Source organism: Pseudomyrmex gracilis, unplaced genomic scaffold (genome assembly GCF_002006095.1).
Source record: "Pseudomyrmex gracilis isolate BER0280 unplaced genomic scaffold, ASM200609v1 scaffold_7, whole genome shotgun sequence".
Classification (NCBI taxonomy): domain Eukaryota; kingdom Metazoa; phylum Arthropoda; class Insecta; order Hymenoptera; family Formicidae; genus Pseudomyrmex; species Pseudomyrmex gracilis.
This window is the reverse complement of record NW_018020591.1, coordinates 1459611-1482118: the sequence shown is the minus strand read 5'-3', so window position 1 is coordinate 1482118 and position 22508 is coordinate 1459611. Positions and strand designations below refer to the sequence as shown.

Below are 22508 nucleotides of genomic sequence, written 5' to 3'. Positions count from 1 at the left end.
GAATCGATATTTCAATGATATAAGCAGGTCGCTGCCTAACAACGAGCATCGATATGACCAGATTTCCGCGTTATCTTTCTTGTTTGTTTTACATGTACACAGTTTTCAGACGCGCGATGCAAACTTAATAAATCGATACCGCAACGTTATTGCATTCATCTAACGAAATAAACGGCGACGTGTGTCATTTTGTTTTTGTGAGCGATTAGAAACGAGTTCGACGTAACAAATCGCGAGAGTGACCAAGCGAAGAATAATAAATATATGCGAAGGACAACGAAACGTCCTTTTATCAATTTGTGAACCGATTTTTTGTTTGTTCGTGCTTTCGAATCTAATCTAATGTTGCACATATTTGTTATAAATAAATGCGTTATATTTTTTTCATCAAAGTTTGGTCCCTAAACTTTAACTTCCCGGTTGATTTTTTGCTCCATCATAATTTGTTTGAAAGTTATGATTTTTTTTATCATAACAGTATATTTTTTGGTTTTTATAATATATATTTAAAATAATAATGTATTTTAAAAAATTATTGCACATTGTCATCGTTTACGGAGTGAGGGTTAATTTCAAAGAGCGAAAAGAAAAAGTAAATAAAGTTTTCTTTCGCGGACGTACATCCCCTTCTTTTCAGAGTTCTTCAGACCAACTTGTTGTGCACATTTCCAGATTCGATGTATTTTTTTTTTCCAAACACAGCATTTCCTTTCCCCTTGAGAAAAATTCAATAGGTCTACCTGTTACGCTAGGTATTTTATTAAAACACAGCTGCCACTGTCGATTTAATCCACTTTGCAGCTCGGTCGCAGTCAAAACCGAGCCGAACACACGCGCAGGTCCGCCAGCAGGTTTTACCTGCACCACCGCCAGACGTCGCTGGGGATTATTACCGTATGGATCGCGAGGAGGGTAGTTATCCCCTTCTCTCCCTTCGCGTGACGTAAAGGGAATCCGTCCCTAATTTTCGCAGACAGTGAAAGGTGCCCGCAGCTGCACGAGGCACACTTTCCCGGTGCAGACATCCACACACGGACGCGCGCCACATCTCTCACATGCGTCAGTTACGGGGTTGTTACACCCACATATGCACGCGCGTTCGCCTCGCTCGCTTCTTCTTTCATCCTTCAGTCGTATAACTTCGTACGCGCGCACGTAGAGTACTTCATAACCTGTGTGATGAGGTGTCACCCCTCCCGTGCGAGGTACGTACGGACGAGTAAGTTCGTCGCACGAGTAAGTTGCACAGGGTTGGCCGAGAGAACCGAACTGCACCGCATCGTCATCCGTGTGACACGTTTAGCACGTGGTTTAAGTCTCAGACGCTCCGCGTTTTTAATAACACCGACATTGTTACTTGCAATCGAAATAATCTCACGTTGTTGTATTTTTTTCTTTTTTTTTTTTACGTTCGCGAATGCACGTGATGAAATTCTCTTCGCGCGCGTCTTTAGAAACAAAAAAAAAAAAAAAAAAACGAAATAATTACCTCGCGAGAAACTGAAAGTGTTTGATGTAAAAAAGTACCTTCATTTGTTCTACTGTGTTTTTTTTTTTACGATGACGAAGAAAAACGTAACGCTGTTTTCTCACTTTGACACACAACGCTGTTGCATATTTTACGTTATTTTTAGTTTGAGGTGCTTTGATATCACAGATTTTTAATTACTTATTTTTCAATTCGCTCGAGACGATTCAATTTGCGGACCTTGAATTTTAAATGATCCATGTAGCTTCGATCAAAGTAGTAGATGTACCATAGAGAAATGCGACAGGATTACGTAACCTGGCGACGGCGCTTTTTCCTACGCTACATAGAACGAAGTTTTGAATTGCTCAAGTTCACCACGGAACATGCGCTCCGTGATTTTTTCTAAAATCACGTGTATTTTGATGACGCGTGCACTTTTCAATCTACGACACCTTTACAACACACGCGAGTCAACTCGCGACCGCACAACGCATTTATTGATTAAAAATTAAAAAATTTTTAAATAACTTGATCTGCAAAATAAAAAGAGAACTTCTCCGCTTGACTTCTTATTTAATCTGTGTTCGTGAGGAGCAAGCTAAAAATTTCCTCTTTGAGAGATCAATACGATACCTATTATTAAAACTACCGGGAACACACAGAGCTATTAATAAATTATTTTTATAAAACTGATCAAAAACACCTTCTCTCGGTGTTCCGGTAATATTTGCGTTTCGCAGAAACTTCACTGAGAAATGTCGTGCGTTAACAAAAGTTCAAAAGTTGTGCAAGTTAACATCTGCACATGCTTTTGAATAATATTTCAATAAAATAACATTTCAATAAAATATAAAAATAATTATCTTTTACGCAAATGTACCATCGATCTTTGCAAAAACACACCTTAGTGTAGTTGTTGCGCACCATTATGTTTTTTCTCTTCGCTCAAAACGCGCAATATTAGCGTGAATATTATTACATTATCTTCATTCCTATGTGTCAACGCTGACTCGCCTCCGACTTTAATTTTAGCCGTCCGAATTTTCGCTCTGCCTACGAAAACGCGTATGAAGATTCGTCACAATTGTTCCGAATATCGACCAGACGTACGCAAATATTCCCGAAGGTCAACAACTTTGTTTTTCCATTGGGAGACACATTTGGCACGATGGGAAAAGTCTCTCCGTTTAAATTACAACAAGACGATTTGTTGACGTTCATGGAAAATAAATTTCCATCGAGTTATAAACCCGTCAGTCGGTGATTTATGCGTGCGCGAACTTTAGAGTTGCTTAAAGAGAACTCGATTTCTCGAGAAAGAGATGAGAGACAACAAACACACAACAGTATCAATAAATGTGAATAAACATTTTTTAACAATCGGAAAACCTCGAGAAATAAAAAAAAAAGCTTTTACATCCAAATGTCAAAAATACGTTTACATCGCAATTCGATATTCACAATCGATCCACGTCGAATTACCCTCGCCCACGTTTTTTTTTTTTTTTGCAATCTTTCCATACGGATTCTGCGGCAGATGAAAAGTGTGTGTGTGTGTGTGTGTGTGTGCGCGCGCGCGCGCGCGACAAGCGGGCTCGGCGTTCTCTCCGAGCGGTCTCTTAAATCTCCGCTCGCGTGCATTTACGAGAGAGAATCCGTTTTAACTGGCCGCATCACGTGACGAGCTAATGCTGAATGCGTCCACACACCACACAGTAGAAATTGAAGTGGTGCGGGGCACAGTAGTCGCTAGACATCCTCGCTCGCTGACGCATTAATCGCCAACTGGGTAGTCGCGCCTCCTCCTCCTCCAAGAATCGGGTTACATCCGCCGAGGGGTTGCGGAAGTCGCGTTTTTTTTTGTAACCGACGCCACTTCATCCGGTAAGTCCGAGTCATCACGAGGAAGAGAAACGGAAACTCCGATCATATATCGATTCGACATCGTTTTCTTCACACAACAACAAATCTCTTCGTCATCATCATCATCAAGATCATCATCAAGATGCGAGCTTTACTGCATATCCCTGTCTCTCTCTCTCTCTCTCTCTCTTTCTCTCTCGTTCTTTTCATTTTCTGTTTTTTTTTGGTTCCAAATTTTATCTTCCGAGAGCTTTATAACACTTTCATTTTTTTTTTTTTCATCTCTGTTTGACTTTTCTTCGTTGAGAAACGTGAACTTCTCACACACCTTCTCGTTCTTCTCATTCTCCCAAGGTGTTTCTAACGAGCATATCGATGTGGTCCATTTGCGACCGTAATCACTCGCTCACCCGTTTGTGTGATCACAGTACTCGGTCCCTATTATAATTGACAATACCGCTCGGTGATTGGCCGCTGTTGCAACATTAATCCCCCCGTAATCGTCTAATGTACTAACAGTATAATGACATACTCCTTATTTCGGTGGCATCCGATATCACTCGCGGGAACGATTGTCGCAATTTGTTAGCTCAATTTTAATTACCCAAGCGTAACGATGATTCGTTAAATTTCGCGAGAGCGGGAAAACGCGATCTTTTTTCGTTCTTCGACTCTTCGACACCTTCCGCGCGCAAAGGCGGAATTTATTCCAGTTCGCTTTCCTAATGAAATAAAGCCTACTTTCCGTTACGGGCGATGAGACGACTATTATTAAGATCGATGAAGGAACTGTTGCGCAATAGTTGAACCGTTTCATACGATTCAATTGATATACTTCGCGTTGCATTGAGGCCGCGATCGGGCACTGACGGATTTCGCAGAAACATTTCTTTGAACATTTTTTGTTCAAAATCGATCGCGCGCGCATCTTCTCGCGAAGAAAGCTGTGCAAACTACGAAATTGCGCATCCCCCGTATTTGTTGCAACAAATCCCAAGTAGGAGCAGTGCGAAATTGCGTTTGTTACAACCGGTCCACTTGCGCGTTTTTTTCGACTCAATAATTAATCTAATCATCTTATTAGAGTACGTATTCATTTGACTTTTCTTGATTCGATTTGCATCGGACGAATCTGAGCAGCGCGTGTCAGCGCGCGAAGTTCAACAGATTGAGCGATTAAACGGATGGAAGAATACTGACTGCGAGCTGTCGCGCGGTTACAGTTACGCGATACGCATCGGGCCGCGTCGTTGCGTGCGCCATTTAGATTAATTTTTAATTTGAAGAACCAAAACGTAAATGAGCTACACGACGCGAAAATTGTTCGCTTGCCGCGACACGTTTCTCGACCTTATCGGAAGAGCCGAGCTTTCGGTCCAAGTTCTTTTCCCGAGATTTTGTTCCTCTCGATCTTCTTCGAAACGTTTGTCACGTGACTTATCTTTTTATTGAGGGCTATTTAAAGAGAGAAGAACGCAATATTGCATTGATCGCTTGCCACGCGGTTTGTCACGCATAAATTACAATTGTGCAACGCACGTTCGTTGCTCTGCCCCTGACTCGATTCGCATGACCGATTAATCGCGATCGGCTTCCGATTTTACAATATCGTTCCGCGCGTTCTTATCGCAAAAATATATTTTTTGCAAAGACTTTTTTATCCGGAGAGAGAGACAGAGAGAGAGAAAAGAGGACGAAATAAGTCAAATACGCGACCTGTTCGAAGTACGCGTTCAAATGTATTTCCCCCTTCAATTACAATCGGTCGCGCGGTTCACTTGCATTCGCGTCTCTCTTTCTCACGACCTTCGTACCGGCGTTGACACCTGCCAACGTATCGGATCCCGCCGGCGAAGAGGACTCTTCCGGCGGTCTTTAAAATTAACGGGCGAGATATGACCGCCGGTCGTTTATTTTATTTTGTTTTTTTATTGTTTCAAACACGCGCGGGACAGACCGCACGGCTCGTCCCAGCTCTCCCCAGCGCGAGCGTCGAGGAAGTAAGAATTAGAAGAGGATTGATTATAATACTTAAACCCTAACCCACGTATATGCGCGACGCGCGCTCCGGGCGAACATTCCTCCTGCGCTGATATAAATCGGATCATGCGGTTCTTTTTACTTCCCCCTCTCCGCGGACTGTGTGATGACACACGGTCGCGTCGATACAGTATACATAACAAATTGTTTATTTGTTTGTTTGTTTTTTTTTGAAAAACGCGAAATCGCTCTCTGAAATCAACTCGGATTGTGTGCGCCGTCTGAAGTAAATTTCCTTTTTCTCTCTCCAGAGACACACGCAAAATCTGCGAACCGGAGGAAATTACAACCCGCGACTGCTGAGAGTTAATTAAGATCGTGATAGGTGAGTGTCATGTCAGTTTCGGCGACGTACGTTTCTCGGGCCTCGCGAGTGTAAATTTATCAAGACATAATTTGCAAGACTCCGCTCCGCGCGCGTTACAAAATTCAACAGCGCGATTACCTAAGCTCGGACGAGCGAGAGATTGCTCCCGTCTCTTTGTACAAACTCTAAACTGGATAATGCACGAGAAAACGTTGTGTTAATATCCATTTAGTGAAATTTAACAACGATTTGTAACGTTCGAATTCAAGCATCAAATATCAGATTTGTAACGTGTGTTGGTAAACACGAAAGAATGTGAACTTTCTTTCCCTCATTTCGCAGATACTCGGTCTTCGTCGCAGCCGTGACCTTCCGGAAAAGCGCGCGTTTCTCAGTAAGAAAACGGACTGTCACCGTGTGCGATCGAGCGATTCGCGCGATAAGGACCGTGAACGTGAAAAACAGTTCACATCTAGCGCAATACATACATTTTCCGCTATTTCCGACCGATTGCGAGACGTAAGTACATACCAAATTGTATTGCGCTAATTTTCACGACAACGCTTGTGCAATAAAAAAAATATTTTTTATTTACCGCGTTTGTTTCAAAACAGAGCCGCAAGGTGTTTGTTTGTTTGTTTGTTTTTTTTTTTTTTATTAGCGGTGCCGCGCCGTAAAAGTGCTTAAACCGCACATTTTCGCACGAGGCTAGACTTTGCCCCCGTCGCGTCATTATTTAAGATCAATCGGTTCGGTTCAGCGGCGCGACGCGAAACGCGACGTTAACGGGCGTATTATAAAATATATACGCGAAGTGCGAGGATACACCGAGCGCAACCTTCAGCAAGTTAACCTCAAGTTGCATTTGACCTCAATGCAATAATTAAGAGCAATCAGTTCGTGAAAGAATGTGCTAAAGCACGGCGGCGCGGCAAATATATGTCGTGCGACAGATTAGCAATGATAAATTGACGATTTTTTTGCTTTGCTCCACATCCGCCAATTGATTAAAGGTTTTAATGGTAACCGGGATCGACCCCGATGTGGGTCGATTCCTCGGCGTGCGACGCGTTTTAATCCACGACAAGTTACACGACAATTGTACAAACACAATTACGCGCCGATCGCTCTTTTGAATTTGATTTTCGTGCGAAATCGGTGGTTTTTTTTTTTTTTTTAGATAATAATATTTTTTTAATCGAGTGTAGAGAGAAGAGATGTGTTTCAGGAAACAAAAAAAAATGTTTCAGGGAAACGAAACCGCGGGGAAGACATTCGCGTGACAATGGAGAACTCGAAGGAAGAGACTATAAAGTTGCAGCTGCTTGACTCGCCAAGTCCTCACAAGTACGATAGTTTTTTTTTTTATTTGAATACAATATATTAAATATACGAAATGTGTTAAAAAATATCTCGCGTTAATGTCATTTTTACAAATTTTACGCGCAGGACGACCGAAAACCAAGCGACGAACGACGAGAACGTAGAACACGTTAAGATCGAAAGCAACGCCGAAAACGCTATAAATAACAGCGAAACGTTACGTTCCTATAACACGGTAAATACAGACGAGGACGATTACGATCCTCACGATCATCGGGACATCAAGAACAAAACCTCGTGAGTAAATCTCGTGTAAAACTCGAGAAATAAATTCCGTTTCTCGAACGTGTGTGTTTGATCTTTCAGAAATGTCGCAACCTTGATTCATCTTCTGAAGGGAAGTTTAGGTACGGGCATCTTGGCGATGCCGAACGCGTTCGGCAACAGCGGTCTTCTGGTTGGCGTTGTAGCCACGATTATCATAGGTGCGCTCTGCACCTATTGTTTACATGTGTTCATAAAGGCGCAGTACAAATTGTGTAAACAGTTGAAACGCGGCACGTTGACCTATCCGGAAACCATGCAACAAGCCCTCATCCAAGGTCCCAAGTGCACGGAGAAACTTTCCAAGTACGCGCCGTAAGTATCGCTTTTATCTCCGTTGACTGAAAATTAGCGCGGAACTTTTCGATATATCAGCGATTTGCGATTTAAGAAATATATCACGCGAAAAAAAGTTTTACTGGGAAGCAACAGGACTTGAAATTCAGCAAATTTTCCAAAACTTAAAATTCAAAAAGACAAAAAATTCAGTAAATTTTAGAAATTGTTTTGAAAAACAACATTCTTTGTTGATAAAAAAAAAAAAAAATAATTCAAGAGACCCAAATTTTTCCCGCTACCCACGGCGAAACATTTTGTGTTAAGAGATTGTTTGTGTTAAAAAGATGCGCGCGCGCACAGACGTGAGAAATGTCTCCGCGATTAAAGAGAACAAAAACTACTATACTGCTTTCAGAGTTCTGATTGATGGCTTCTTAGTGCTCTATCAATTGGGAATCTGCTGCGTTTACATAGTATTTATCACAACGAACTTGAAGCAGGTGAGCGCTTAAAATTCAATAAAAAATTACAATAAATACATTCGTTTTAACTGTGTTGTAATGTAGGTGATAGACTTGTACTGCGGCGAGTGGGAGCTTTGGAAATACACGTTATCGTTATCGATCGCGTTTGTTGTGATAAACTACATACCGAATTTGAAAAAGTTGACGCCATTTTCCGCGTTAGCGAACGTTCTCACGTTCGTCGGGCTCATCTTGACCCTGACGTACATGGTGCAAGACCTACCCCCGATCAGCGACAGAGAGATGTTCGGCACGTTGAGAAATTTCGCCCTCTATTTCGGAACAACGTTGTTCGCGTTGGAGGCCATCGGTTTGGTGAGTTTTCAGAAAAACGATTTCTTCTCTCGCTCGATTAATTTTTTTGACAGAAATTACGAAATGGAAATTAATTTTTCACTCGATCGTCGACAATCACATGTTGTTGTTGTCGACGCAGATCATCGCTCTGGAGAACAAGATGAAGACCCCGAAGGACTTCCTGGGCTATTGCGGCGTCTTGAACATAGGAATGACTGTGATCGTCTTCTTGTACATACTCATAGGATTTTTCGGCTACATAAAGTACGGATCGGACGCCAAGGGAAGCGTAACTTTCAATCTGCCGTCCGACGAGATGTAAGAGAAATTAATTGCGCGCGCGCTCGCAATTCGACAATTAATAAAAAATAATTCTCCGTTGCAGCATGGCGCAAAGCGTGAAGATTCTGTTCGCGATCGCCATATTCTTCACGTACGCCCTGCAGGCGTACGTACCCATTGAGATTCTGTGGGACGGATATTTGAAGGAAAAAGCGGAACAGTGGCAGGTCAAAGAGACCCAGAAACAGACCATGAAGTATCTCGCCGAGTACGGTCTTCGCACCTCTCTCGTTATCAGCACAAGTGAGTGCGAATCTTCTTCGAGTTCGAAACAAGACAAATATATATCTCTCTCGTAATAAATTTCTTCGTTTTTGTTTTTAGTCATTTTGGCGGTCTCCATACCGAGACTCGGCCTGTTCATCTCGCTCTTCGGCGCTTTCTGCCTGTCCGCCCTCGGTATCTCGTTTCCCGGATTCATCGACATATGCGTGCTGTGGCCGAACAAGGACTTCGGCCCGTTCAAGTACAAGCTACTCAAAAACATTTTTCTGATTGTGTTCGGACTGGTCGGTCTCGTGGTGGGGACCTACGTCAGCATTGTGGACATCGTCAACTCCTTCAAGTGAAAACACGCGAGGAAGTCCTGAAGAATGAAACGCGCGGATATTATTCCCACATTAGAAAGAAAGAGAGAGAGAGAAAGAAAGAGAGAGGAGAGGAAGAAAGAGAAAGGGAGACAGAGAGAGCAGCTTGCAACTTGTACTAAGGGGAGTGCGGGACTAGTTTGGTCTCCGTGCGTGGGAAGAGGAAAAAAAATGCTTTCCGAGCTCGTCACCGCCATAAGTTTACTTAGACTTTTACGTAGGGTAAAATAAAGTAAAACGACACACACGCTGTCCTCGTAGCTAACGCACTCGAAGTCTCTCGCGGGAACAATCGTCCGATCGCGCGAATTGGACGGTTCAAATCTGTGATTTGAAAAAAAAAAAAAAAAAAAAAAAAAAAAAAAAAAAAAAAAAAACATAAAGCTTTCCTTAGGCACCGATGTCGACGTGAGCGTCGTCGCCACGAGTTGTCTCGGTTTTTTTTTTTTTTTTTTTTTTATAATCGCTCGCTTTAGAAAAGCGCGCTTTTCCTCGCGGACGCATTATTATTGTCCGCCGTATGCAACAAACAAACGCAACGTACGTCTCCGCTGTGCGTAGATGAAACGGCGATCCACTCGGCGCACACGTGAAGATGTATCGCGTATATTTATATACGCACGTTTAGAGTGCGTATATATGTATATGACACTTCATTCGGAACAGACGGAAAATATATTTTTTCCACATAGACAATTGTTTGAGACAGACTATTTTCGCTTAAGCTTTTCTTATCTCGGTACTTAGGAACACGATCAGCGTATACCGAGAGAGAGAAAGAGAGAGAGAGAGAAAAAACATTTGGAACCGAATAATTGCACAACAAAAAGTGGCAACTGTTTAATTATTATTGCTACAGAGAGCAATAATAATTAAATAATAATTAAACTATCCCCTAGAGAGAGATAAAAAAATCCATTGTCGCTCTGTGCATCTAAGATTATTGCGACCATTTTTTTCTCTATCTATGTCTCTCTCTCTCTCTCTCTCTCTTGATGTGTATTCCTTTCGACGAAGATGACCGACGATACAAACTCTGTACGAATGCATTCTGACGATCCAAGTTCCATGAATGTATATATTTGTATTTGCGTCAGTTTGGAGAAACGGTTTTTAGACATATATATATATATATTTTTTGTGCACACTTTCGAATTTTTATAAGCCGCCGTGGAGCAACAACGGACGACTCCACGTCTTATTACCGTTTTTCAACAAGACACACGTGAATCATTGATGAAAGTATATATATAAAATAAAATTTAAAAAATCTCGCTCTATTATATTTGTACGTAAACGCCAATTTTTTAACGTCGAGACTGCGAACAAAAACATTGCGTGTGTGAAAGCGGATTACTTATTATCGATAATTATTTACTATATTGGAACGCTCGTTTCAATGATGAAAAAATGGCCCGAAGACAAAAAAAAGCCGTGCTGTTTTGTATCTGTTTAATTTAAGAAACACGGAACACACACGTGAGAAGCCAATTCGCTCGGCGAGGGGAAAAGAAATGGAAACGTGAGCATCTTTCTTGATCGGAAGTGTCTCGGTATTGAAGCGATCTTTTCCGGTACAACGTAGGAGAATTCAATGACTCTCGAAAAAAAATATGTAAATAGGCAAGTTCGTTTTGTTTGCACTTTAATTTCTCTCTTCCTTGAAAGCGCATAAAGAGCGCGTCAGGTGTGTCGCGATTCCCGCGACACAATGTGTCCGTCTATGTAAATATCTCGTTCTGAGCGCAACAAGTACAAGCAAAACGAACGAAGCCGGAGTTCCGTCGAGCAATCGTTAAGATAGTCCGCTTTCGTTCGCGTTTTTATTTCCGATTCCGCTCGACGAATATTAACGAGAGATCGCGTTTTCAAAAAAAAAAAAAACACACATCACACCGAATGTAAAAAGACAAATATTTTCGCTCTTCTCACTGCGATATTGCGCAAGTATATTTGAGATTTGTTTTTTTACTTGTAATGACGTGAATTTTATATAAATATTCTGTTCTGTCTTGCGCGTGTGTTTGTAATAATTTTATTTGTTTGTTCAATTTTCATTTTCGTATATTCTCTCTTCGCGCATTTTTATAAGCTCGAGAACGAAGCGTATCGCTTAAGTGTCAATCATCGTAAAATCTCTCAGACTGAGAAGGAAAGTATATCACTATCATGTAGCGTATAAAGCAACACGCCTCTCGGCCCGATCAAAGCAATATATGTATCACATTTTGCTCACGAAAAGCGTCACGAAATATTATTGTTAAACTATTATATATATATATATAAAACGTGTTACATTGTTGACGATGAAATAGCGTTTAATTACTTTTTATCCGAGCGACTTTTAAATTAGTCTTGAGCCAGAGAAAAACATGGCGAAATCTCGTTACGCTCGGCAGGTTCAAATGAAAGTATATAAGTTACACATGTGCGCGATTGATATATTTTTATTGAAAAATATGGTGCGCGAAAAGACACACAAACTAAGAGAGCGATTGTTATGAATTATTGGGCATTAACGTTGCGAGCGTTGCGCCAGTAACTAACGCAACGTCTCGCTTCCAATCATGCTCGTTGTTGTCGCGAAGTGAAAAAAAAAAAAACAATTGTTGGAAAAGTCTGTCACTCTAGAAAACGATCGGAAGCAATAGATGACTATTGCGCTAAATAGTTGCGACGCAGGTTTGTAGATTAGTAACGATCTCACAAACAAATGTAATAACACATTCACCAAACATTGAAATAGATATCGTTTTATACATAAAAACAAAAAAAGAAAAAAAAACAAAACTACGGAAAAAGTTTTTTCAAATCCCTTCCCGAATATCTTTCTCCGCTCGGAAGAGTTTGAACGTGCGTGTACGAGTTTACGAGCGAAAACAGAGAAACGTGTTCTTTTTCTTTCTTCTAAAACAAAACCCATTTTCGGACTCGGAAAAATATTACAACTCTCGACGCAAAACTCCGTCAAAATTATTTGACAAAAGCTTGTTCTATCTGTTTCGCATAAAATGTTGCGTTTTTCGATGCGAAACATTGTCGACGATATTATTCTTTGACAATATGAAATCAGAGAAACAACAAAGGACGAGAAAAAAAAAACCTTCGTAATAACGTTTGTCGTAATATGCTTATGAATATATATTTATTACACACAGAGGGATAAATACAGATTTTATATAGGCGAAAAACAAAGGATAGCAAATATTTTTCAAGAACTTTTGACATTTCAATTTTTCTCTCTTTCTTTTTTTACGTTGAAAGATATTCCGACGAATTCCGAACAGAGGTCGGGGAATATTATTTTTAAACCGTCTAAACGAAGAAAAACACTGTGTACCCTCCTCACAAAGTTTGGCCGAAAAGTGGGTTAAATAAAAAAATAACGCGAGAGGACGAAAAAAAACGTCTGAAACGTTTCTTCGGAAATAACAGATCGAATAAATGGGAAAGAGATCGGAGGGAGCGAAAGATGGGCGATTACAGGGAGAAAACGAAAAACGAAAAAAGCGACGAATTGTGTCGAGGATAGGAGAGAGAAGTGGGAGAACTCGGGATTACGCGTGATCACCGCTGAAGTAACTATTCTGCATCATGAACAGTTTGTCGATGGGATTGTGCATGGCCGCGTGCAGGCTCTGCGACAGTGACGGGGTGTCGTGCGATGACGAGCCGTGATGGGAATGCGAGGCGCCCTGATGGCTGCCGTCCGCGCCACCGCCGTCATTCTCGCCGATGTCGAAGCCGCCGTCCGTGCCGTCCAGGGACAGGTCGGTGCTGCAGAAACTCTCCCCCGAGTGTCCCGGATACGCGTCTGAAATAAAGCGAGACGCGTCCCGTCGTATTTCACTTGCGGAAATAATCAATCTGGTAAGTTCTCTTTTATCTTAAAAATAATATAATATGTTTATGTTTTTTTAACTCTGTTAAAAAAAGAAATAAATCGAAAAGCGTTTGTGAAAAAAGTCACTAGGAATTCACAGAATCCGCGATCACGAAATATATTACTCATTCCGAAAAGCGAAGTGTTTTTTTCTTATTTTTTCTTACTTTTTTTTTTTTTTTTTTTTTGGTCGGGATATAGAGAGGCGTTGCGCACGTATCGTTCTGATATTTGGTGCGCAAATGAGTCTGGTACGGTGAGTAAAGACTTACCGTCGGGCGAGTACGGGTTATTGGGGTTGAGCGGTTGAGTGGCTGAGGGGAAGCTAGAAGATTCCCCATCGCGCATGTTCAGGGCGTTCAAGTAATGACCTGCGAAACGAGATTAGACAATTGACATTGAACTCACTCTCGTTTAACAAAGCCCCATTAACCAGTCTTCGCGAGATCGCGTCGCTCTCGACTTGTCTCTCTCAACAACTCGACTACGTAATGAGAAGCGAGACGTGAACTAGACAGACTTCAGAAACCAAAGAGTTATATACTCGCTCGAAGAGCAAAAATTGATAGAAAAAAAAAAAAAAACAAACAAACAATCAGGCGACGCTTGAAATTTCGATAAGAAATCGATATCAGGATCACGACACGGGATTTAGAATCGATTGTTGTCGCGCGTAAAAAATTAATAAATTGATCTCGCGCGATGCGAAATTTCCGATAATGCGAAACGATTCTTACTGTGATCGCTGTGCGGACTTTCCGCCCGTCGCTCCTCCTTCGGCTCCTTGTCGGAACCCGGTTCGGTCTTGGCTTTTCTCTGCAGCTTCTTCATCTTCGCACGCTGATTCTGAAACCAGACCTGCACCACGCGCACGCTCAGGCCGGTGTCTTTCGCGAGGGCCTCTCGCACTTTTCTGCACGGCTTCGGCGACACCTCAAAGGACGCTTTGAACTGACGGCGCTGCGCCGACGTGAGAATCGTCCGCGGTCGCTTCGGACCCCGACGGCCGTCCCGCGGCCGATTCTCGTCCATCAAGTCGTCATCTAGCGATAACAAAGCATATAAGGTTCTTACATCTCTCGCGACACAATTCTCCTTTCATGCTTATTAAATATTTTTGTTTTTCGTGTTTCCAATTGTTTTCCTACGAATAAATAAGTAAAAGCCAATTTTCAAAATGTCAAAATCACGTTCAGTTCGCAACATGCCGATATCGCTTGCAGTTTTGCTACAGACGGGAATAAAAATTTAATTTTTTGCAAAGATGTAAATAAAGAGATTAACTAAATCGTCGCGTTCAGTGACGCAAAACGGAGAGAGTAAATAAGAACAAGAGAAGGTGACGCGGAGCTTAATGTTCACCGGATTGTTCGTTGTTAGTTCCGAATTGCGCGAGTTGAAACCGAGCGTCAAACGCAAGGGGGTGGGAAACGGGGAGGCGAGTGGTCGAAGTCAGGCAGTAGATACGGCCGGTTTCGATCAGACAGTGATCCGACAAAGCGCAGGCCACGCCTACCGTCGAACACACAAACCCGCCGCGCGGCGGCAACATGTCGGCCGCGGAACAAACGCACTGTGCGTACACGCGCGCGAATTCCACTCCCGCTCAAAATATTTCAACAACTCCGGGAATTCCATTGTAAAAAATTGCTTCGCTATGCGATGGGAAGAGGAGTAGAAGGAGCGCGAAACTGTCGATCGGAAACTCACGGACTCGTCGATCGGCGTTAAATCGTCAGTTGCTGCTAATAAAATTGTAACGAAATTAATGTAACAAAAACCTGATGCAGCGGAATATCTTCTCTTTGCGTACGATATAAAAAAAAAAAAAAAAAAAACACTTGTCGATACTTGATTTTCTCTTGTGGATATATATTGTTTTGCGCATTTAAATTATTTTTTTATACACTACGACGAGTCGATTTTTCGCATTCGTGTTTCATGAGCGAAATATATACATCAGGGAGCGAGGAATGTGTTGTCTGAGCGTGTGAGCGTGTGTGTGTGTGTGTGTGTGTGTGTGTGTAATAGATGGCTCACAAACTGCTCTTTCATCATTTTCTATCGTCACCAATAACGCATAAAATATCTCGAAACGCGCGCCATAAATTTCTATATCGAAATATTCGATCGGAATAAACGGCTTGAAATAAATTCCATTCTTTTTTTCTCGCTCTCTTTTTTTTTGTTGTATCATCAATTTACTCCCTGAGATAATTTTTGACGATATTCCGCGCGACAGATTGGCGAACTCTCTCGACGCGCTCAACAAATTGCGCTCTCCTCTCTCGAGATCTTTTTCCTTTTTTTTGTTTTTTTTTTACGCTGGATTTAAATGTAATTACCTTGAAAAGGGGAACAGCCCTGTTTCGAAATTCCTGTAGATTTTTACTTTGGATGTCTTTAGATTGTAGTACAACCTGCGAACAATGCAACAAGGTATGTACAAATGCGTTTCTTCAACGACGTCATTTGATTTGTCATTCGGCGCGCTTTCAGGCATTCCGCGTGTTTCTTTTTTTTTTTTTTTTTTTTTGTCGCGGTCCAAAGGGGTGCTTTTCTACGCGGTACGTTTTTTCTTTTCGCAACGGAAAACTCTCGCGTCACTCGCCAATCTCGCTAGGTGTGATCGAGGTGTCGTTATTATATTTGAAATTTGACGTAGAACGCGCGAAAAGCTCGTTAAACAGGACGATACAAAGGATAACTGAGCAGTTTGTTCTATTCATTCAGAAAACATATATATGAAACGAATAGTCGGATCGCTTCGGGGCTTTTTTTTTTTTTTTTTGCTCTACCGGAGTAATAAACTATAATAATATCGAAATATATCGATTCCAGGCTTTTCGCAGGATTTCGCTCGATTTCCACATGTGAGACGGTGGTTCCGGCATAGCGAGAGGATGATAAGAAACAAAACTTGCAAGTAACACAAAAAATATAGGTTTTTTTTTCTGTTTGAAAACCCTCATGCAAGATAATATATGCGTCACGCAGTTTTCTTCATGCTATATAGTTTTTGGTTTTTTTTTTCCTCATGATATATTTATACAAGAACAATATTCTTCTGTACAAGCAACGTGTGTCCATGCTGTTCGATCATAGAGCGCAAGCTTTCGTTTACAATCTGTTAATATAATTTACATGGTCGTTCTAACGATAGCGTTGCTATACTCTCGAACCAGTTGTATTGTTTACATTTCGTTATCGTATCAAACACGATCGTGTTTTTTCGATTTGTTTTTGTTTTCGATTCTCCCGCGAGAACTTTTGTCGAGACTTTTTGACTCTTGAATGATTAAAAAAAAAAAAAACAAAAACAAAAACAAAATCAGTGTTTTCCTGTAAACAACACAAGCACACGCGACGGACAGATCGAATTCTGATCGCTACTTCAAATTCAAAAACACACATCGAAGCCTCGAGTAGCAACAAATAAAAACACAAAAAAATAATCAGAAAAAACGGGATCGAACGAAACGCGATCTAACGCGCGTGAACACACACGCACGCACGCACGCACGCACGCACGCACATCTTCCATCGACACACGTGGACACTCACCCTGCGGGCTATTTAAAAACAACTCGTGCTCGAAGTCTCGTCTGCAGATCGGCTGGCCCTGCCTGAGAATATAATGCGCGCCCCTCGGCAACGGCTGGCCGCACATGCAGCACGCGAAACACTCCACGTGAAAGACCAGTCCGGACACGGGTCGCATCACCAGGTCCGAGCAGCTGATCTTCTCCAGGCATCGCGCGCACTTCACCCCGAAGATCCTCTCGTAGTCGGTGCGACAGTACGGTTTGAGGTCGCGTATGAAACACGAGTGCGAGAGCATCGCGCCGCATGCCGTGCACGAGAGGCACTCCTCGTGGTAGTTCCTCTCGGCGACTCTCATCATGTACTTGTCGGCGATGGTGCGGCCGCAGCCGGCGCAGATCGTCTCCAGGAGGCCGGACTCCGTCTTCACCGCGACGGGCGGCTCTGCGGGACAAAGACCGACGGCCAAAGAACGACGTTGTTAAACGAAGTAGAAATTAGAGAGACATTAGGTGAGCAAATTAATTTGTATCTCTTTAAATTAAATTTATTGTTTATTTTTTTGGAGAGCAAATTTAAGTGATTGCTATTGTTGCCGATCGTTTTCTTTCTCTCCTCGTTGTCTAAAATAGTGAAATCGTCGCCGAAGACGTCACCGACATATTTTTCTCGCCGTACTTTCGGTGACGTCAAATTTGGGCGACGGGCGAAAATCTCGAAAATTTTGTATTTCAAAAGCTCGATTGTTAATTTTATTGGATTTTTTTTTTTTTACCTGCATTATTATTATCGGTCGCAGGCCGAAAAGGAATAGGTGGAACCGTCGGCAGGGGTTGGCCCGGTTCACTCTGTCGAGTGAAAGAACCAGACGCCGGAGGATAGAATTCCAACATGGTGTCTTTCCGCGGAAACGAACACACACACACGCACACACACACGCGCGCGCGCGCGCGCACAGTCTTCGCTAAAGTTTTTTATTGTTAAAAAAAGTCGGACAACACACACTCGAGGGTCACATACTCTAGTGTAGCGTCCGGATGATAAAATTCTTAAACTCTAACAAGGAGATTGAACTTTCCCGAGGGAAAACCTTGTGTTTTGAAGAAAAAAATGAAAATTTCTCCTCTTTTTTTATTGACATCTAGTTGTCCTATGTATATATCTTGTATTTCTTTTCAACATTCGACGGGACATTCTCGCGAGACAACATCCGCGCGTTTTTTCACTTTCGTTCGGTTTTCGTTTCAAATTTCTTCAATTGTCAGCGAATTTTCGTTATATAATTTTTTTCTCTTGAATTCACATCCCACCACAGGCGTTTCGCTCGCCTGAGTGCTGAGGCGCGCGAGAATTTCGCGAGCAAACACTGTCGTGTGCAAATTAGTTCACGTCACTTTACACCCCGCGATCGATCTTTACGTGATTGAACAATCGAACGAATTTTACCGCCCGCGAAACAGATCGCAGCGGAACGGAAGACGCGGTTGAGGGAAGAAAAAACTTCAACGACGCGCGATACCAATTAACTCTCTCGACGGTTCATCGATACGGACGACGATTTACGTTTATCCGAATCTCATGACGAGCTGCCGAGGTGTTTGCCGCACGAGGGTGTCAAGCGACGACTTTCTTCCCGAACGATCGCGGGACGCGAGACGTCACGGCTGCGCGGCATGACGGACACGCACGAAGACGACGTTCTTGACGCAACCCCTTCTTCCTCAAGTTCCTCAACTACTCATCTCCGGTATTATCGGCGACTCGGAAACGCACACTCCGTATTACGTGACAGGTTCCCCCGTTACGTGTCGTCAGCACGAGCTCCGTCGCTTTTTTGACGAAACGGACCGACTTCGTCGACAGCGAAAATCATCCTCCCCCGCCGCCCCCATCGCAAATGTACCCCGTCCCCCCACACGGAGCGCAGCTTCCTCTATCCCCGTGTCTCGTCTCCGTCATTGGAGATAGACGAGGCATCGACGCGAGAGTGAAGAGGGCGGGTTCATCCCCCGTGGAAGTCGTCCGCGAAGCCGGCGGTGGAGGCGCGATTGGCGTCGCTAGGAACCGCCCTTGCTCCCCGTTCTCGTTGGTGGGGCGAAACGACACCGAGGGTGCTCAACCGGCGGCGATGCGGACCGGGGATCAATATCCCAGGCTGGCCGTATTCAGTGACGTATATTCCGGTGGACATCGATCTCGGGCGCCGCCGGGATCTTTTTTTTCGACGGGCGATCAGGTGAAACGGGATAGAGCTGCTAGATCATTTTGAAACAAGTTTATATAGAGAGAGAGAGAGAGAGAGAGAGAAAATTAGAGACGAGTTACGTTTTGTGACAGCTCTGATATTTGTTTGCATTATAGAATTTTCATTCTTCGTCTATTTTAATTTATTTCTAAGAGTGCTCTCGTGTTTCGTGTTTGCATTTGTTTAATATCTCAGCAAAGAGATATATTAATTAAATTATTTCACAACAACCACATTAGGGGGTTTTATAATGCGAATCGAGAATCTCAAAGTGAAACGAGAAGGCAGATAGCGAGCGCGGAGAAGTGCTATTATATTGACACGAAACTTTTGCTCGCAGAGACCTGTGTAGCACAGCGGACGAACCGTCTCTCTCTCTCTCTCTCTCTCTCTTTTTCTCTCTTGACTCTCTTTTCGCTTTTGACATGCGCCACTTTTGTCCTCGCGGATGGGGCTAATAACCGATGCCACTTTCGAACGCGCGAGGCTACCTCCGGGACATATTTTTTCGCCCCGAAAGTCGCTGCCGCGCGCACCGAGTATTTGGCCGTTTGTCAGTCCGCGTAAATATGCGACAATGCGGTCCTTTGTACGGGCCGTCTATCGGCGATGTTTGCCAAATAAAAGCCTATATAGGTCTCTTTGTCTCTCTGTTCCTGTGCGCGCGTTACGAATCCCCCAATGATACGCCTAGTTGGGAACGAAACTACGAGGCATGCCCCTCGGATGCGCGATACAAAGGGGCATCAAGTTGGCGGTAATGGTGATGCAAAGTATTCTGGGGAACACGTGCAGTCCGAGGGGGGCTGCCCCCCGCTTGCTCGGGCCAGTCCAGTTAGTATTCAGTCTCGCTTAATCGCACGCGACGGCGAACATACGTCGCAGGAATCGATAGATCCCCGTGTGTGGGGTCGCGAAAATCTCGACACAGTCGAGAAACAAGATTTCAAAAAACAATATCCGCGAATTAATAACCATCTAAAGAGAAAATCTTTAATTACTCGCACGCGCGTGCGATAGTCGAGAAATTTTTTTAATTCCTACGAAGACGCGATCTTTTTAAATTGGATATACTGTCGAAATTACACGCACGTGTTTTCCTTACATCGTCACGTAATTAAAGTCGTCAATGTTGTGTACGTATATTTATTGTTTTAATATATTAGGCGCGCACCAGAGGATCACAGGCGCTTTAATTTACACGCAATAGCTTACGTTGACGGAGCGCTGTCGTCGGGAGAGTTAAAGCCGCGATGTTCCAGATGTAGGCCGAGTCTCGATCCCCGACGATCGATCCCTTATCTAACGTACAATAGCGAAATTAGGGATGCCCGATGACCCGTTCCATTTCACGGCACGTAACGGCACAAAAGTCGGCCCGGAGTCCTCGGATGAATTATGATTCTCTCTCGCAGGTGCACATGTAACCCGACGTCTCTTCCCCTCGGGCATATTGTTCGGGATGTGACACTAACGCCATCCGTGTAATTATGCCGATACGGCATTATGCACCTCGTGCGAGGGAGGTGGAATCCCCCGCCCGCGCGGGCCACCTAAAACACCCTTTGGTCACGCATGGAGAGGGTGTCGCCGCATCGTAATACGCGATAGCGAAGTCTTGACGCTTTTGTCTCCCGCACGTCGCGACGTCATTGCGGCGTGCACTGACGTCGGAATTCTTTTCACGAAATGTGATCTCTCTCCTCCCCCCTCGTAATGTTCGCCGCGATTGATGACGGAATTAGTTTTCGTTTAACTTAAACGAGCGAGAAAAAAAGCGTTTCTAAAAAAGATCGTGTGCTATCTAGTAAGTAAATCTGTATGAGAATCGCGCGACGAAAAACAATCGAACGGCGTCGAACGCAGTTCGCGAAATTCGACGGAATTCAAACGACGTCGATGACGATCGCGGAATGAATTCTAATAACGTGTCCTCTTTTAGCGCGCGAATCCATCTTTTGCTAACGAGGGTGGAAGTTCACGATTGCGTCCCAGGAATGCGTGATGACTACTTTGTTAGGAATGCAGAGCGGGGAGAGAGCGTGCGAGAGAGCGAAACGAGAAACGCCGGTGGTGTACGCAGTGGCGGAGAAAATTCGAAGAGACCCTTAGATCAAGCTGAGAACTTTCTCGCGCGCAAGAGAAATTCGAGAAAATAAAATGCAAAACAGAATGTCGTTTTTCAATGACAGATTCTGATCGATAGGACAATTCCTTTCTATTTCTCTTTTACTGATTGATTTTAAATAATTATATTTATTTTAATTCCATTACACGCGTTACGTAACCAACGCGCCAGGCTCTTAAATAACAAAAGTAATTTGTGAAATTACAAAATTTCTAAAGAATTAACATTGAATAATCAAAAATCAAAATGACATCTATCGATTTAAAAAATCAATGACAAATTATTGTACAATGTCGTGAGATATGCGTTGGGTAAACGCGAAATTCTCGACACCAAAGGACGAGCGTTTCGCGTCATCGACAATCCGCCACTGCTGTATGGAAAACGTATAGCTGAAACGCGGCTTCAGGACGCGCGAGGCAAAGTTGAAAGCAGCTGCGCGCCTCCCTGGAATGCGTCCCTGTTACCCGGCATTGAGAGATGCTGCAGAGAGAGAGAGGGACCAAGGAGGGTTCGTTCGTACGTTCCTTCGATCCCGCTACTCTTTGGCATTCGGGCTTTGGCATCGCACGGTTCAATAAAGGAACCCGCCCCCGCATCGCGCAAACGGCCCCGAAGTTCAAACCAAATTCGCCCCCGTATTCCACGAATCGGGTTGCTATCTCCCCCGGTTTTCACCTGGACAATAACGCAAAAATAAACCTACAGCACGCGGCTTCGCGTAATTCAGAGAAAAATTATCGCGCGTAAATTTTTTTTTTTTTTCATCATTTTTACGAGATGAAATTTCAAAGCGTAAATAGATCGCAATTGCAAAATTTTCTGCGAAATAAAATATATATACATCGTTTCGGCGAATTTGAAAAGGACCAGTATATGTCGGACTTGTTCGGTTTTTTTTTTTTTTTTTTCAACATCGCGTTCGTTATCGCGATACTGGCAAATTGTCGGGGAATATTTTAAACTATTGCTTGTTTATAAATATTCATATCGTTCGCTGCAAGAAGCTACGCTTCTTTTCACACAGCCGCGTCTCGGTCGATTATAAATTTAAATCGAAGGAGAGAGAACAATTTTTTTTCTCTTCGCTCTCAGGCGCGGTATCCTTGAGAAATGAATGCGATGAAACGCCTGCGATCCTACGCCGCGGCGGGAGTTACACACGCACGAGCTCCGCGCCGAGTCGGCGGAATGTCGGCGTATTGCTATTTATCATAATAACTATTCATATCGCTCGGAAGAGTAAATATTTCGCGCGACACGAAGGGCGCACCTGACGACAGAGATTGCGTTTTATACGCGCCCGACGCGCGCGCAGATATATATATATATATATATATATATATATAAAG

At 43.2% G+C, this 22508-nt stretch overlaps 2 protein-coding genes across 5 annotated transcripts; one reads left to right on the top strand and one right to left on the bottom strand.

The window, feature by feature from the left end:
* The first annotated feature begins 1009 nt into the window (after nucleotides 1-1009).
* Nucleotides 1010-10782, top strand: LOC109860076 (proton-coupled amino acid transporter-like protein CG1139). Of its 4 annotated transcripts, none has more exons than XM_020438946.1 (11): nucleotides 1010-1071; nucleotides 5626-5699; nucleotides 6024-6200; nucleotides 6932-7028; nucleotides 7131-7301; nucleotides 7371-7643; nucleotides 8023-8107; nucleotides 8174-8446; nucleotides 8568-8746; nucleotides 8814-9013; nucleotides 9095-10782. In XM_020438946.1, the coding sequence occupies exons 4-11, from the start codon at nucleotides 6967-6969 to the stop codon at nucleotides 9337-9339; spliced, it is 1488 nt and encodes a 495-aa protein (XP_020294535.1). In that variant the 5' UTR covers nucleotides 1010-1071; nucleotides 5626-5699; nucleotides 6024-6200; nucleotides 6932-6966; the 3' UTR covers nucleotides 9340-10782. The 4 variants fall into 4 exon arrangements, with proteins under 4 accessions (XP_020294535.1, XP_020294527.1, XP_020294521.1 ...); XM_020438938.1 differs by lacking the exon at nucleotides 1010-1071 and adding an exon at nucleotides 1147-1205; XM_020438932.1 differs by lacking the exon at nucleotides 1010-1071 and adding an exon at nucleotides 3217-3355.
* A 1768-nt stretch (nucleotides 10783-12550) lies between these two features.
* LOC109859884 (LIM homeobox transcription factor 1-beta-like) lies at nucleotides 12551-18338 on the bottom strand. Its single transcript, XM_020438580.1, has 5 exons — nucleotides 17559-18338; nucleotides 16805-17227; nucleotides 13978-14283; nucleotides 13513-13611; nucleotides 12551-13171 (listed from the first exon to the last, which is right to left on the bottom strand). The coding sequence occupies exons 1-5, from the start codon at nucleotides 17674-17676 to the stop codon at nucleotides 12915-12917; spliced, it is 1203 nt and encodes a 400-aa protein (XP_020294169.1). The 5' UTR covers nucleotides 17677-18338; the 3' UTR covers nucleotides 12551-12914.
* Between the last annotated feature and the right edge of the window lie 4170 nt (nucleotides 18339-22508).

Excerpts from the sequence above, each read along its gene's own strand:
- LOC109860076 (XM_020438946.1), top strand. The coding sequence starts at position 6,967 with ATGGAGAACTCGAAGGAAGAGACTATAAAGTTGCAGCTGCTTGACTCG. Across the intron at positions 8,108-8,173 it reads TCACAACGAACTTGAAGCAG|GTGATAGACTTGTACTGCGG; the intron begins GTGAGCGCTTAA and ends GTTGTAATGTAG. Across the intron at positions 8,447-8,567 it reads CGTTGGAGGCCATCGGTTTG|ATCATCGCTCTGGAGAACAA; the intron begins GTGAGTTTTCAG and ends TTGTCGACGCAG.
- LOC109859884 (XM_020438580.1), bottom strand. The coding sequence starts at position 17,676 with ATGTTGGAATTCTATCCTCCGGCGTCTGGTTCTTTCACTCGACAGAGT. Across the intron at positions 14,284-16,804 it reads GTTTTTAAATAGCCCGCAGG|ATGACGACTTGATGGACGAG; the intron begins GTGAGTGTCCAC and ends TGTTATCGCTAG. Across the intron at positions 13,172-13,512 it reads TAACCCGTACTCGCCCGACG|ACGCGTATCCGGGACACTCG; the intron begins GTAAGTCTTTAC and ends GCTTTATTTCAG.